At 40.6% G+C, this 13,557-nt stretch overlaps 1 protein-coding gene across 1 annotated transcript in view; it reads right to left on the bottom strand.

The window, feature by feature from the left end:
- The window catches only part of LOC135519322 (nebulin-like), an 86,385-nt gene extending 73,961 nt beyond the window's left edge, over positions 1 to 12,424 (bottom strand). Inside the window, exons 1-16 of the mRNA XM_064944493.1 lie at positions 12,351 to 12,424; positions 11,572 to 11,682; positions 11,100 to 11,184; positions 6,934 to 7,008; positions 5,771 to 5,881; positions 5,450 to 5,557; positions 5,098 to 5,307; positions 4,773 to 4,877; positions 3,853 to 3,957; positions 3,189 to 3,293; positions 2,968 to 3,075; positions 2,278 to 2,394; positions 1,507 to 1,608; positions 996 to 1,103; positions 701 to 805; positions 463 to 561 (exon numbers count right to left, since the gene is read on the bottom strand). Of these exons, the coding sequence (XP_064800565.1) occupies positions 463 to 561; positions 701 to 805; positions 996 to 1,103; positions 1,507 to 1,608; positions 2,278 to 2,394; positions 2,968 to 3,075; positions 3,189 to 3,293; positions 3,853 to 3,957; positions 4,773 to 4,877; positions 5,098 to 5,307; positions 5,450 to 5,557; positions 5,771 to 5,881; positions 6,934 to 7,008; positions 11,100 to 11,162 (1,521 nt within the window). The 5' untranslated portion in view covers positions 11,163 to 11,184; positions 11,572 to 11,682; positions 12,351 to 12,424. The remainder of the gene's footprint in view (positions 1 to 462; positions 562 to 700; positions 806 to 995; positions 1,104 to 1,506; positions 1,609 to 2,277; positions 2,395 to 2,967; positions 3,076 to 3,188; positions 3,294 to 3,852; positions 3,958 to 4,772; positions 4,878 to 5,097; positions 5,308 to 5,449; positions 5,558 to 5,770; positions 5,882 to 6,933; positions 7,009 to 11,099; positions 11,185 to 11,571; positions 11,683 to 12,350) is intronic.
- Between the last annotated feature and the right edge of the window lie 1,133 nt (positions 12,425 to 13,557).

The raw sequence follows: 13,557 nt of genomic DNA, 5'->3' as shown, positions 1-13,557 counted from the left end.
CCTTTCTCAAAGGAGTGAGAGGCCTCTCCTTTCAGAGTAGTCTCTCATAACTGTCAGCCCCCCTCCTCTCATTTGAGACTAGGGTTATTTTCAGCAGACTGAATGCATGTTGCTATTAATACTACAGAGAGAGAGAGATAACTCTCTCTGGTTTCCATGGCATCCACAGGAAGACAGCTGAGCTATGTGCTAAGTGGATGAATGAGCACATTTTCAGGCAACAGCCTTCAGGAATCTTTAATGTCATGGCAACGGCTCAACCTTGAAGTCTATTTTCTGGTATTTGTTCCAAAATTCTCACAAAATTCTAAATCATATATTTTTTTAACAGGTTGTTCCATTGAGGTCATAATACCTATTTTTTAAGGGAGACAGATATACGTAATTGCAATTTCATACTGTAACTATTTAAAATTGAACTTAACACTCATATAAGGTCTGTCGTAAAAGTTGAATACATACATCACTAAGCTGTTTGGCGTTGATGGCAGATTGCACTTGAACAGGCGAATCTGTCACTTGCGTAAATTTCACTGTGTCCGGATGTTGCCGGTAAACTTTCTGCAAAAAAAAAGTACATTTATACATATCAATATCAAGAATAAAAAATAAAGAATTATGTAAATCTAATGTTCAATCACTAATCATAGTGCAAATGACTGGTTATAATTTGTAATATTTCTTCAATAGGCATACTTACATCTTTACACTGTGCAACTTTCTTATAAGCCTCATATTCTGGCGTCATGGTTTGAGGATAGAAACATCTCGTCTTGATGTCCTCATAATCTGCTTTGTAATTTTGCTGAAAAGACAGAAGAACAGATGATTCCTTTGTAATCACTGAGACTGAAGTTGCCTGTCGTACACTGGGCCCTGGATCAAACTAGTGCCCTATATAAGGAGTAAGGAGGCATTTGAGAGATAACCAATGTCTTACTCTTAACAAAGCCTCAGAGGAGAGAACAAAATAAAAACAATGCAACATGACTTACCTCGCTCTTTATCTCCTCCACTTTCTTGCAGTGAAGCATGTAGATGTCCTCATAGCTGCCAATATAGTGTCCCTTCACCTCATTCTTATACTTGTCTTTATAATGGACCTGTGAGGGGAGATAGAGGGAGTAAAGATGAATCCATGTAAGATCCATTCACCACTTCCATACAATAAAGGAGATCCACTTTAAATGATCAGTCGGGTCGTTGCTGCCATTTGTAATGTCTTTCTTGAACTAACACTCGCACTTGTCTTTTCTTAATAGCACTGACTTTGCTGATAGCTACTTTATTGAGGAGAAATGTACTTACTATGACTGCGTTGTGTGGTTGTCTCACCTAGCTATCTTAAGATGAATGCACTAACTGTAAGTCGCTCTGGATAAGAGTGTCTGCTAAATGACTAACATGTAAAAGTTAAATGTAAAATGTGCTGTTCAATGATTTGTTGAACAATTTAAAAAGCAAAACATTAACATCGTCAGTGAAGACTATGAAGGGAATACTCACGTCACTGAACTTTTGTACAACAGAGTCCATCTTGAATTTGGGTGTGTCACAGTAGTTGATACTGGACCCCCTCGATTTCTCATAGCTGGCCTTGTACACTTTCTGCAAAAGGAGTGACCAGAGAAGAAATGATGAGCAGAAAATAATAGCAACCAAAAGTAGTTATATGTCTCAAATACATATCAAAGTTAGCACTTGGCTTTCAATTGATGAAATTCGGCAAAATGAATAAAACTATATCCATCTTAATTCCAAATATAAGGCTCTATGAATGGCTACACTAATTATTAACAAGTTGACAGTGAATGACTAGTAACTAACTAGACTCATCAAAGTAGTGCTTGGGTCATGTTACACCTTCAGTGGGTTAACTACAGTATAAGTGGCCCCTGATAATTCAGTAAGAGGGGGGGTGCACCCTTACTTACTGTCATGATTTAACTAGCAGGAATCTGCTGTGATAACTTCTACCCTGTTAGCAGCCAACTATCAAACTGTCCAACTAGCAAACTGCCAACTGTCTAGATAAAAATGTACTAGTAAAAACTATACAAGTTCATTTGAAACACGAGTCGTGACTTTTGAGTACGGAGATGAACGATAACTGTTGCTGTCTGCCAGAACATGGGATGGGATACTAAATGGTTTTCTGTAACTAATGACTGCCTCTCATAGAAGAGATGTGATTGTTTAGCTTCCTGTAACTTCTGTCTATTTCAGTATGACACCTGTTTGGACCAATGGTTCAGTCTCCCCGACTGAGACACTTACGTCACTCAAGATGGTGCCAGCATATCTCAGCTGCCTGAGCAGAGGGTTGTCAGAGGCTGGGAGAACGTTGTAGTCAGCCACCGCTTTGCTCTTCTCATAGTCCTTCTTGTATTTGATCTGAGGAGAGAAGAATGGGTACAAGTCAAAACATTATACATATGGTTTGCTGTGATACAGTGATTCATGGCAAGGTTAATACAATTACTCATCATCATAGCAGATTTTGGATTGAAGTGTTTAAATTGGATTGAAAAATGCTTATAGGCAATGACTCCTTCTCGAAAACTACAAAAAAAAAGCTACAGTTTTGTTACCACCTACGTTTTAGCCTAAATGTATTTAAACTACTGTTTGCCAGTGATTTATTCTTTATCAAGTGTTCTGACTCTGGGTACAGAACATGTGTGGGCACATCTTGATGCCTGCGTGACAAAAGAGTCACGGTGTTGACTCACGCTCTGTTTAGAGCTCGAGGTCAAACCAGTGTCGTGTGTCTCTCTGCTTGCTGCCGCATGAGATGGATCTATAAAAATATACTCAGCCAGCTCCCACTTCCCTGCTTCTTTTCTCTGAGAGAAGCAGAAGACAGCTGGTTTGTTGGTTAGCTGGTTGGTTGGTGTGTGTATGTGTGTGTTGTGTGTGCTTGTGTGTTCTCCTTCATGTCCCTCTCTTTGAGGGCTATAGACTCACTGAGCTGGCAGCGTGACCAGACTTCTTGTTCTGTTTGTATTCTGGCGTCTCAGTTTGCATAAAATTGATTTGGTCTTTTATGTCCTCATATGCAGCCGTGTACTTTTTCTGAAATGAGAAAAGACAAATATTGATATGATGGGTTATGACTTGATGAAGGTATACTGTAATGTAATTTATGCCAATAACTATTAATATGCTATACAATAGTGGGCTCTTACATTGCTGACGTTGTCCATAGCCACCCTAGCAACAGCCACATCAATGTAGGGCGTCTCACACCAGTGGCCCTTGACGTTCTTGTTGTAGTCCTCATGGTACTTGAGCTGCAAGAGAAAAACAAGGAAAAGTTAGACTTTGGGGTCATTTAAAATAAGCTACTGAACTAAAATGGAAAAATAGAGGCATGGCACAATCAAGAAACACTTCAAATATTATCTGTCAAAATGTTGCCTTAAAAGTCATTCAAAACAGAATGATATGAACATTATAGATGGACGCTGAAATTGTTTGGGCCTCTGCAGCTACAGGGGGTGTATAAAACATGTTGGGAGCGGCGGGGATTTAAAATAATCTCAGGCTATTGTCGTTGCGCCACGTCTGTCTGCCAGAACAGGGCTGCTGCCTTCCAATAATATCATGGAGCAGGTGGCAGTCATCCCCCTCTATCTCCCAGGGACAAGGACAGCAGGGCTGGGGACCTCACCCATGTCAGGCAGTGACTGACAACACCCACTGGTCCACCTTGTCCTCACTGTCAGGACTCTACAGCTGAGGGCTATGATAATGATTGTCTCAAATGTCTACATTACAATGCTGTCAAGGATGATGAGAAGCCATTGTCAATGAATCAGTGTGTGTCTGTGTGTGTGTCACACCACTTACGTCACTGCGCTGTTCAAAATTTTTCTTGGCCAACTCCATATCATTAGGGACAGCCAGAGAGGTGTACTTCGCCGTGCGTTCAGCATGACCCTTCTTGTACAAGATCTGCAGAATGGAGCAGAACAGAATGGTGAGAGGAACAGAAGAGACACAGAAGGGAGACAGGAAAGTAAGTAGAACAGTGTGTTAGAAGGGTGTGTGCTGGATTCAAACCCATATTAACACCAGCTTATTCGCTCTGAAGGCAGCAGCAGTGACCGCTAGGCCACCCCAGGCCATAATCAATAGTTGACCTTTGACACAACATGTGATGCCTGTTAGCTACATGTGGTAATGCTCTGCTTGATGATATCTGGATAAGCCAATAAATTGGAACAGCGGAAATCTGAAATTCAAAGAGCGACAGCAGTGACCATTTGAATTGCATCCTACATGTAGAAATAGCTGCTCAGAGGAAATGGTTCCATATGGAACATCTGAGTCAGCAGAAAACAAAAAGCTCAGGGAGCAAAAATAGAGTTTTTAAATGAAGGGGGTGAACTGTGTTTTCCTGAAGTCTGATTGATGTTGGACACCTTACTGTCCTAATGTGATGTGAGCAATGAATTGTTCCAAGTGAATTACAAAGTGAACCACCACACTCGTGGACGTGGTTCAGCTGACTGATGCAGACACTGCATTCTAGGAAGTGTTGTTGAGAAGGATATTTATGACTTACAACATTTAAATCATAGAACAACCAGTTATCCAGTAACAATTACCCAGTGTAAAAGATGAATGCTGTTCAAATACAACTTACAGTAACTTTAAAACAGTACTATAAAACCGACCTAATAACACTGATATCAACTTGCTGTAATCACAAGGTAAAGTGTAGTTAAGTGAAAGTTAGAATACCAACAGGAAGTTGCAGTACTCACATCACTGAGGACCTCCTGTGCCTTTGCCACCCTGCGCAGCTCAGGAGAGTCACTGTAGGGATAGCACATGGTCTTGTCCTCATCCCAGGCCTCTGTGTACAGTTTCTGATCACACAGAAAAAGAAAAGGAGAAGTTCAAATATAGAAAAGCAATCTATAGCCACCCTTTTTTGGAATAAAGATGAATTACTTAGATCATTCTGGATTCATCTAAATTGAGTAATCTACGTACAAAATATTATTATTCTCTCCTACGACTCAATAAATTAGCCTGGGACAAGTGTTGTAACAGCACCACTACAGTGAAGGCTGAGTATGAAGTTACCTTGCTGTAGTTGGCAGCATTCTTCACAGCCAGGACAAGCTCAGGGGCATCAGGAGGCAGTAAGTACCTGTCCTTAGTCTCATCCCACTTGGCCCTGTACAGAACCTTGCTGATCAACTCCGAGACATGCTTGACATGGGCGATCTCTCTGGCCTCCCCATCGTACAGACTGGTACACTTGACCTTATTTCCCTCCATCCGGTATTTCACCTGGTAGGGGCAATGAGTCAAGTGTAGATTTGACCAAAGTTTTATTTTGATATTATTATTAGTGACAGTGCAACATTGACTGAGACTGTGATATATGATATCTATCAGAGAAGGGGACAGAATAGAACCGAGGCCTCCATACCTCAGACAGCTGCTCCTGAGCCTTCTTGATCCGGACCATCTCAGGGGTGTCAGCTGAGATGTCATAGGGTTTCCCCTTAGCCTTGTCATAGGCATGACGATACTTGTTCTGTTAGGGACACATCAGAACAATGTAACTTCATAATCATGATCCAAAAAGGGGGGGGGGGGGCATGAAAAAAGCATTGACTTGGGTTCTCTTCATTAGGCAATATACGGAAGAATACTGAAGGAAACAGAAAAGGGACTACCTAGACTTTTCAAAACGTTTTGCTACGATGTACCCTAATGAACATGACCTGGTTGTAATGGGCTTGCTTACGTAGGAGAACAAGTCCAGCATCTTCTGGCTGTGGGCCAGGTAAGGAGTCATGAACTTGGAGGTGTCCACCTTAGCCTTCTTCCTGACGACTCTTCTCACCGGAACGCCAGACTGGGGAACAGAGGTAAGGCTGTTAGTCATGTGTCAAACTATGACTGTTGTTCCTTTATGAGAGGAAACCAGACCAGAGGTACACATCCATTTACAACAAAGAGGCTGGCGAGACAATACAGAGAAACCAGAAACAAGACAGAATCAATGCTGCTGTAACAATGACAGAATATTAGTATTATTCTAGGTGTAATATAGATAAATGGGTAAACAAGTGAATGACATTTTGACTATCATAAGTCTCTTACAAAAGGGACACGTGTGTGAAAGCAACAATGACTTAGTCTACTTCATGCTACTCTGCAACCAAGTTCACTTACCTGCAAGAATTCATTGCACTGGCTGATAAAAAGAAAATCACCTTAGCTACTAATTGTGGTATTTGACCGTATCAAGGCATTAAATGGAATGATTACATGACAATGTAATTCTACATGGAGGTAATGGGATGGGAGATAATAAGGTATTGGCTAGGTTAAGGTCTAGTAGGGACAGAGGATAGGACTTATTATCAGGGCTACAGGAAAAGAAAGGGACTGAGGGAAAGGAAATGAACGAAGGAAAGGAATTGAGGGAAAGGGAATGAGTGAAGGAAATGAAAAGGAAAGGAGACTGAAGGAAAGGGAAGGAGAGACTGGCCATGAACGAGCCAGTGGACAAAAGCAGTGGTGAACAAGACACAATTGACTGCATGCATCATTTAGCAAAATCTGCCTATATGAGGGCTATTTCATCAATCACTCACTAGCCTGAGAAAATGTACATGAAGTCATGATTTGTGAATTACCCAAACAATCGCCTTTTTGTTTGGGAACTCACTTTTGGAATGGCCCAAAAAATGTCTTCCTCGACTTGAGTAAATTGTGAATTGTTAAACAAGGTAGTTTGTTTAATAATCCACAGGGTCACGCACAACGCTTTTTTAAACAGTATCCTTTCTAGAATTTCTCTCCTTTGTTAGGCTTACATCTGTGGAATAACCCCCATGACATGCAAGCACAACCGAAGCATCATGAGCTGCATGTGCTGTTTATTTCACTGTTGTCTTCTACCTGTTGCTTCACCTCTGCTCCCACCTGAGTTGTGGTCTGGTGAGAGGTGGTCGAAGTCACCGTCTCCTCAAAATACTATAAATATAGGAACAACTCGCTGGTTTCAAAATCGCCATTACAAACAAAAGGAAGACATGTCACAAATGTATTGGATGGAGTTTTTCCCCAGCTCTGGTGCAATAATTCCCTGATCTCTGACACATTCAGTTAGCCTTTTATACTGTAAACAACATTGATAAACAGTAATACTCATTCTAATACTCACTTAACACTCATCTGCACTGTCACCACAATTATCTGGTTGTGGTAGTTCAGTCAGATATTCTGCGTTCAGCACTAACGTTCAGCTACAGTCTTTGACAATTAGCATAATGATATAATAACTACATTCACTATAATGTAATAAAAGGTTCCATATATCCCAGATCCCTCCAGTGACCTTGAAGGTGTCCTTTTGGATCCTGGTATATACTGTGATTACTGAAGAGTGTAATGAAGCCTCTATTCCAGGGGGAAAGAGGAGTAGGAGCCTATAATAGCCCTGAATGACTGCCTGACTGACAGCTCTGTCTGCCTGGCTGACTGTGTGCTGGTTGCCTGCCTGCATCTGACAGAGCCCTCTGACCAGACCTGGGTTCAAATCTACTTACAATCATTTCAAATACTTTATTTGGTTTTGACTGAGTGAGTTTGTCTGGGACAATGGAAACAGTAGAATATTTGTAAAACATGACCTCACTGGCTATTCTTGTTGGTTATTCCATCAACAAGTCCATTTTCCTTGTTGTAAATAGTCGCTATGAATCCAAATATCAACAAGACAGCTAAAACTGTTTTAATCCTTAGTGATTATACTAATAAATCTCCTTACTATTAGCTTAAATCAGAGAAACATAGTCTACTAAACTAAAAACATTCTCACACATGTTCCCTGAATAGCCTGTGTCTAACTTTAACTAAGCCAAACTTATAACCAGTGGCCCCTGTGAGTTGAGAGTGAGACATTGTTCTCTAACTCAGGAAGGTACTCATTGCCATACCATTAATAGGGGACAGCCCGATGAACACGTCTAACAACCCTACTGGTGGAACTGTCTAGAAAACCCTCAAACTAATGGTCAGAATCATCATCATTATCGTCCCGACATAACATAGGCCTGCGATTCAAATGTCAAACAGTCTACTGAAACACTGATAGACCAGAGCTGGGGGGGGTAAAAATCGCAAACACTTCAAACAACAGTTGTAAGAGGCCGTTTTCTGACTCTACAAGACAGGAGGAGAATCATACAGGTACATGAACTACCCCACACCCGCTTTGTTGTTGTTCCCCAACAGGTTTTACAAATGACAATATACAATGGAGGACAGAGAACAGGTAGAATCTTCTTGTGAGGAGTTGGCAAGACATCACAAACAGATCTGGAATCAGGCTGAGATTCTGCTCCTACAGAGCTTACATTTGCCTTCCTCCTCTAGCTAGCTGCTAGGTGACTGCTGGTTTCTCTCTACATGAATCAACCTCCTAAGCACATCCTATGAGTGATGTTAGCAGACCCAAGCTCGGCTACTGGAGCTGCTACCGTGTGATTTACAGCAGGCAGCACTTCTCACTATGTCAACTGCTAAATGTGTATCTCCTGTGCTGTCCCGTCCCGAGAGTGTTTAACAGCCACATATCAGAGCTCAGAATAAATATTTATCTTACTGGGAGAAAAATATACTGTCAAATTGGAAGTTGAAAAGATCTCAAACTTGATTAACATTAAGAGGAAAAAGCAGCATAACATAAAACAATGTACTATCATGAGAAACTGCTCTTGTTCAAATCGTTAAATGCTGCATATGAAATACTTAGTGCAGTATAATCCATATTAATAACCACTTAATAACCACCCTGAAATGTCAACAAAAAATTGTTGTCCTGAATGATTGTACAATCCACCCAGTTATTATCCGCAACGTAGAGTACTGTATATCCTATAAAATGCACAGCTGCACGTTTCTCCCCAGCCTATAGATCAGATGAAAGACGCTATCTTACTATTAAGATCAAAGTCATCTCTTTAAAAATGACCTCCAAAGTGTAGATGAAAGTAGTAGTGAAATCAGAGTGTATTGAGTTGAGCGTATTATTATCTTTCTGCATTACAAAGCATTTACATTTTTGCATTAAAGATAAATCTCTTTGAAAAAGTGGATATGTTATATGGGAACCACACAATAACTTTCCAAATACTGTAGTTCATTTTTCTAAATGTTTTGAATTTGTAACAATGACAAATCAGAAGTATCTTCCATATCCTCAATTAGGAAGAAATTATTTGGATTCCACTATAAGTTATCAACAACATAAAGTTTAGACAAATACGAGGCTAACTTTGACCCTATTTCACCAGGAAATAAGAGATTCAGTTATTAGCCTTCTGCTTTCACTCTTCCATTGGACGCTCTGAGTGGACCATCACAAAGAAATACAATGACACAGTATGAAAATCTATGTTAGAGCTTGGGGAGCTGTCAACACTGGAATAGACTGTGTAGATTATTATTATCTCCAGAACTGCCAGTCTGAAGCCAAACGCTTCAAAATGTTTTAATTGTGTGACAGAGGTTTTGCACCAATATTACACATGGTTGAAGAAAGGCACAGTATAATCTTACTGATACTACATGTTTATATCTAACACAAATCGTTGGTTACTTCCAACAAAATAGCAGCTCCCCAAACAATCCATAACTCTTCTGAATGGAACATCATCCCAACATTACTATACATTTTACACCAATAGTGTAAGAAATGTTATAGATGACGAATGATGATGGACTCTTCCATTCATGCATATTGCAGTGCAGTGTAACTTAATACAAATTGACAGTATCTGCAGGAATGACAGCAATGTCTTCACACTGTCTGTTGTGTAATAACTAGACCTATTTCATCAGTGTGCTCCTGCCATCAAAGCCTATAGTTGTCAGTAGTTGATCTCTCTGGAACTCTTGAAGTGGTTGGTGGTTGGTCAGGTAAAGTGTACTTCTACTACTTCTTCATCGACTACCAAGTTAAAGGTGTTTTCTCATTTTTAACATCACACTGCTTAAGTGTGATGGTCCTTGTAAACAAAAGCGTGTGATTACTTTTTATGTTCATAACTGGGCTTTAAAATGTCCAAGAAAAGAGGAAAGTGGTAGTGGTTTTGATTTTAATGGCCGGTTCCTGGTCTGATTTACAGTTATCTGGACTGTACTGGGCTAGCCAGGGTCATGTCTATAGCTAGCATATAGGAAGATGTGTGTTCTTTGGAAACAGGATCTAACCCTGCTCAAAGCTCAAAGACACCTGGACTCCTGAACGACTTACTGGGGTGGTATCAAAACTAAGTTGCCTAGTCATAGGGACTGAGTAAAGCTAGCTAGTTAACCTGGAGACCCACCAGTACCAGAGCCGGGGAAGAGAGAAATGTCGTCGACAGACAGGCTGTCTCGCTTCTAGTCCTTAGGAAACTTTGTTTACAAGCATTTCGCTACACTCGCAATAACATCTGCTAACCACGTGTATATGACCAATAAAATTTGATTTAACTACTGTGGCCATAGAACTGTGGCCACTTTCACAAAATGCTAAAGGTCAATCAGACATGGCTAAAGGTCAATCAGATTTGTGAACATGGTCCCTAGCTGTGTGTTGCCGCTTTCCATGTTGTCTGTTGTCTGTAGCTTGTGAGGTGTGGAAACACTGTTGCTTTTATGAATTTTGTCTTGCTGCTTTTTGTTCTATGTTGCTATGTCTGTATGCTATGTCTTGCGTGTCCTATGTTGCTATTGTCTATATTGTAATTGTTTTTAATAACCTGCCCAGGGACTGCGGTTGAAAATTAGCCGGCTGGCTAAAACCGGCACTTTTACTGAAACGTTGATTAATGTGCACTGTCCCTGTAAAAAAATAAAATAAACTCAACTCAATAACTCAACTCAGACCTAAGAACATATGTAGTGGGTTTGGAATGGGGTTGGGGTTCCAATTACATTGAAATTCAGAAGGTAAACTGAAATTCTGATTCCTATTCTAATTTTCCTTCAATGAATTTGAATTGAATTGACTGAGTCTGAGTACCTAAGACAATGACGGTGTGTTGTGTTGATGTCGCAAGAAAATATTTACTTACCTCTTCCTCAAAAATCTCCTCATCCTCCTCAAACTCCTCCTCAATTTCTTCATTCTCATCCATGATGATGCAGTTTTAGGGGTTTCTACCTCAAACACATAACATCATCAGGCATTTAAATTCTCAATGATGCACCTCCCAGTAAAATACGGTTGAAACTTTACAAGCACAATTCACAATCATCTAGTATCCATAATTTGAACGTAAAAGTCAACATCAATGTAAAACTCTGTGTTACAATACATTTCCTCTTTAGAAGGAAAAAGCAGTACTAGTGCCCTCCATAGAGCAATGTGTCTTTACCAGAGGCTGAAGGACAACATTAACAGAGATATTTTAAGAACCTGCCTTGCAGTCTCTGGTGAACCCAAACCACCAAAGTCAAATACATGATATGGACAGAACCTTCTAACAAAGTCATTCACACATAACATGCACACACAATGATGCCAAACAGTGCAACATGTCGTACCCAAGAAAGACTCCTGTAGTATTTCCAGAAACCTTACAGTAAAGGAAGCTGCTGACTTGCTGTCCACTAGGGTCCCAAACTGATATTCCAATTTGTGTTTTGTCCTAAAGCCTAGACAAGTAAACAAATAAGCGTCAGAATTAACATTCACTCTCAATGTGATCAACTCCAATTCCACACCAGATAAGATAAAGCTCAGGTACAGCTAAAAGGTGGGATCACAGTTGTACTGGAATTCCTTTTGAAGGCCGGTAGACTTTGATGAGAGTTTGACACCTTAAACCCCCCTAGAGCAGTCCTGCGCCTCCTGACTGAAGGGTTGGGACAGCTGTTTATCATGTAAGTTGATACCACAGTCTGATTGGCTGGCTTTGTTTAGCTAACAGAGCTCCAATGCCTTCTGAGGCTGCAGGTTAAATTTAGGATGGCTGTACTAACTACCCTTTTTTAGCACTCATTCACAAAAGTACTTTTCCACCAAAAATGACTTGAAAACAGAAGCAGGAGAGGTTTGGAAAATGCAACAAACTCGTGGTGTGTTTTAAAAAGGTGTCCCATTGTTGGCCTGTTGGTCTCTGGAAATCATCTGCTCCGAGACTGCTTTAACGAGGACACAGCCCGTTAACTGGGATTGTTCCTTCATTAACTATCTCTAAGCAATCCAAAGGCAGCAGGAGACAAAACTGTACAGAAGACAAAATAGTCCCAAACGATGGCAATGCTGGAGCGGTAAGATGAAAGGAAGGAATATGTTCAGTTTATTGATTCTTTTAGCTTACCAGTTTACTTTAGAGTTTAATTGTTTCCCAAGCCGCCAAAGAGCCTCCCCAACTTCCCTCCACAGAAACGATGGGCGACAGCTCACAGCTGCAGCAGCACCGTGGTTATCATGTGGTCCAACCAACCAATCAGAGGCTGGCGCTCTCAGGTTTCAAAATCTAAATATACCTAAGTGATCCCTCAAGAAAATAGCACCTGTTAAGTAAATTTATCTGAGTGCAATATACACTAAGTATACCAAATATTAGAAATACCTTCCTGATATTGAGTTGCACCTTACCCCCCTTCCTTTGCCCTCAGAACAGCCTTAATTCATCGGGGCATGGACTCTACAAGGTGTCGAAAGCATTCCACAGGGATATGTTGGCCCATGTTGACTCAAATGCTTCCCAAGAGTTGTATCAAGTTGGCTGGATGTCCTTCAAGTGTTGAAATTGTTGAGTGTGAAAAACCCAGCAGTGTTGCAGTTCTCGACAAAAAAGAACGGGCACCTACTACCATACCATGTTCAAAGGCAGTTCACTTTTTGTCTTGCCCATTCACCTTCTGAATGGCACACATACACAATCCATGTGGTCCCGTGTGGCTCAGTTTGTAGAGCTTGCAAAGCCAAGGTTGTGGTTTCGATTCCCACGGGGGACCATTACGAAACTGTATGCACTCACTACTGTAAATTGCTTTGGATCAGAGCGTCTGTGAAATGACTAAAATGTAAAATGTATCTATTTTCTCAAGGCTTAAAAATCCCTCCTTAACCTACAGTTGAAGTCGGAAGTTTACAAGGTGGTTTTTCAACCACTCCACAAATTTTCTGTTGACAAACTATAGTTTTGGCAAGTCAGATATGACATCTACTTTGTGCAGGACACAAGTAATTTTTCCAACGATTGTTTACAGACAGATTATTTCACTTATAATTTACTATATCACAACTCCAGTGGGTCAGAAATTTACATGCACTAAATAGACTGTGCCTTTAAACAGCTTGGAAAATTCCAGAAAATGACGTCATGGCTTTAGAAGCTTCTTTCTGATAGGCTAATTGACATAATTGGAGTCAATTGGAGGTGTACCTGTGGATGTATTTCAAGGCCTACCTTCAAACTCAGTGCCTCTTTGCTTGACATCATGGACAAATCTAAAGAAATCAGCCAAGACCTCAGAAAAAGTGAAGACCTCCACAAGTCTGGTTCTTCCTTGGGAACA

This window comes from Oncorhynchus masou, chromosome 29 (assembly GCF_036934945.1).
Source record: "Oncorhynchus masou masou isolate Uvic2021 chromosome 29, UVic_Omas_1.1, whole genome shotgun sequence".
NCBI classification, from domain to species: domain Eukaryota; kingdom Metazoa; phylum Chordata; class Actinopteri; order Salmoniformes; family Salmonidae; genus Oncorhynchus; species Oncorhynchus masou.
The sequence above is the reverse complement of the archived record's forward strand: the minus strand, read 5'-3'. Positions and strand labels throughout refer to the sequence as shown.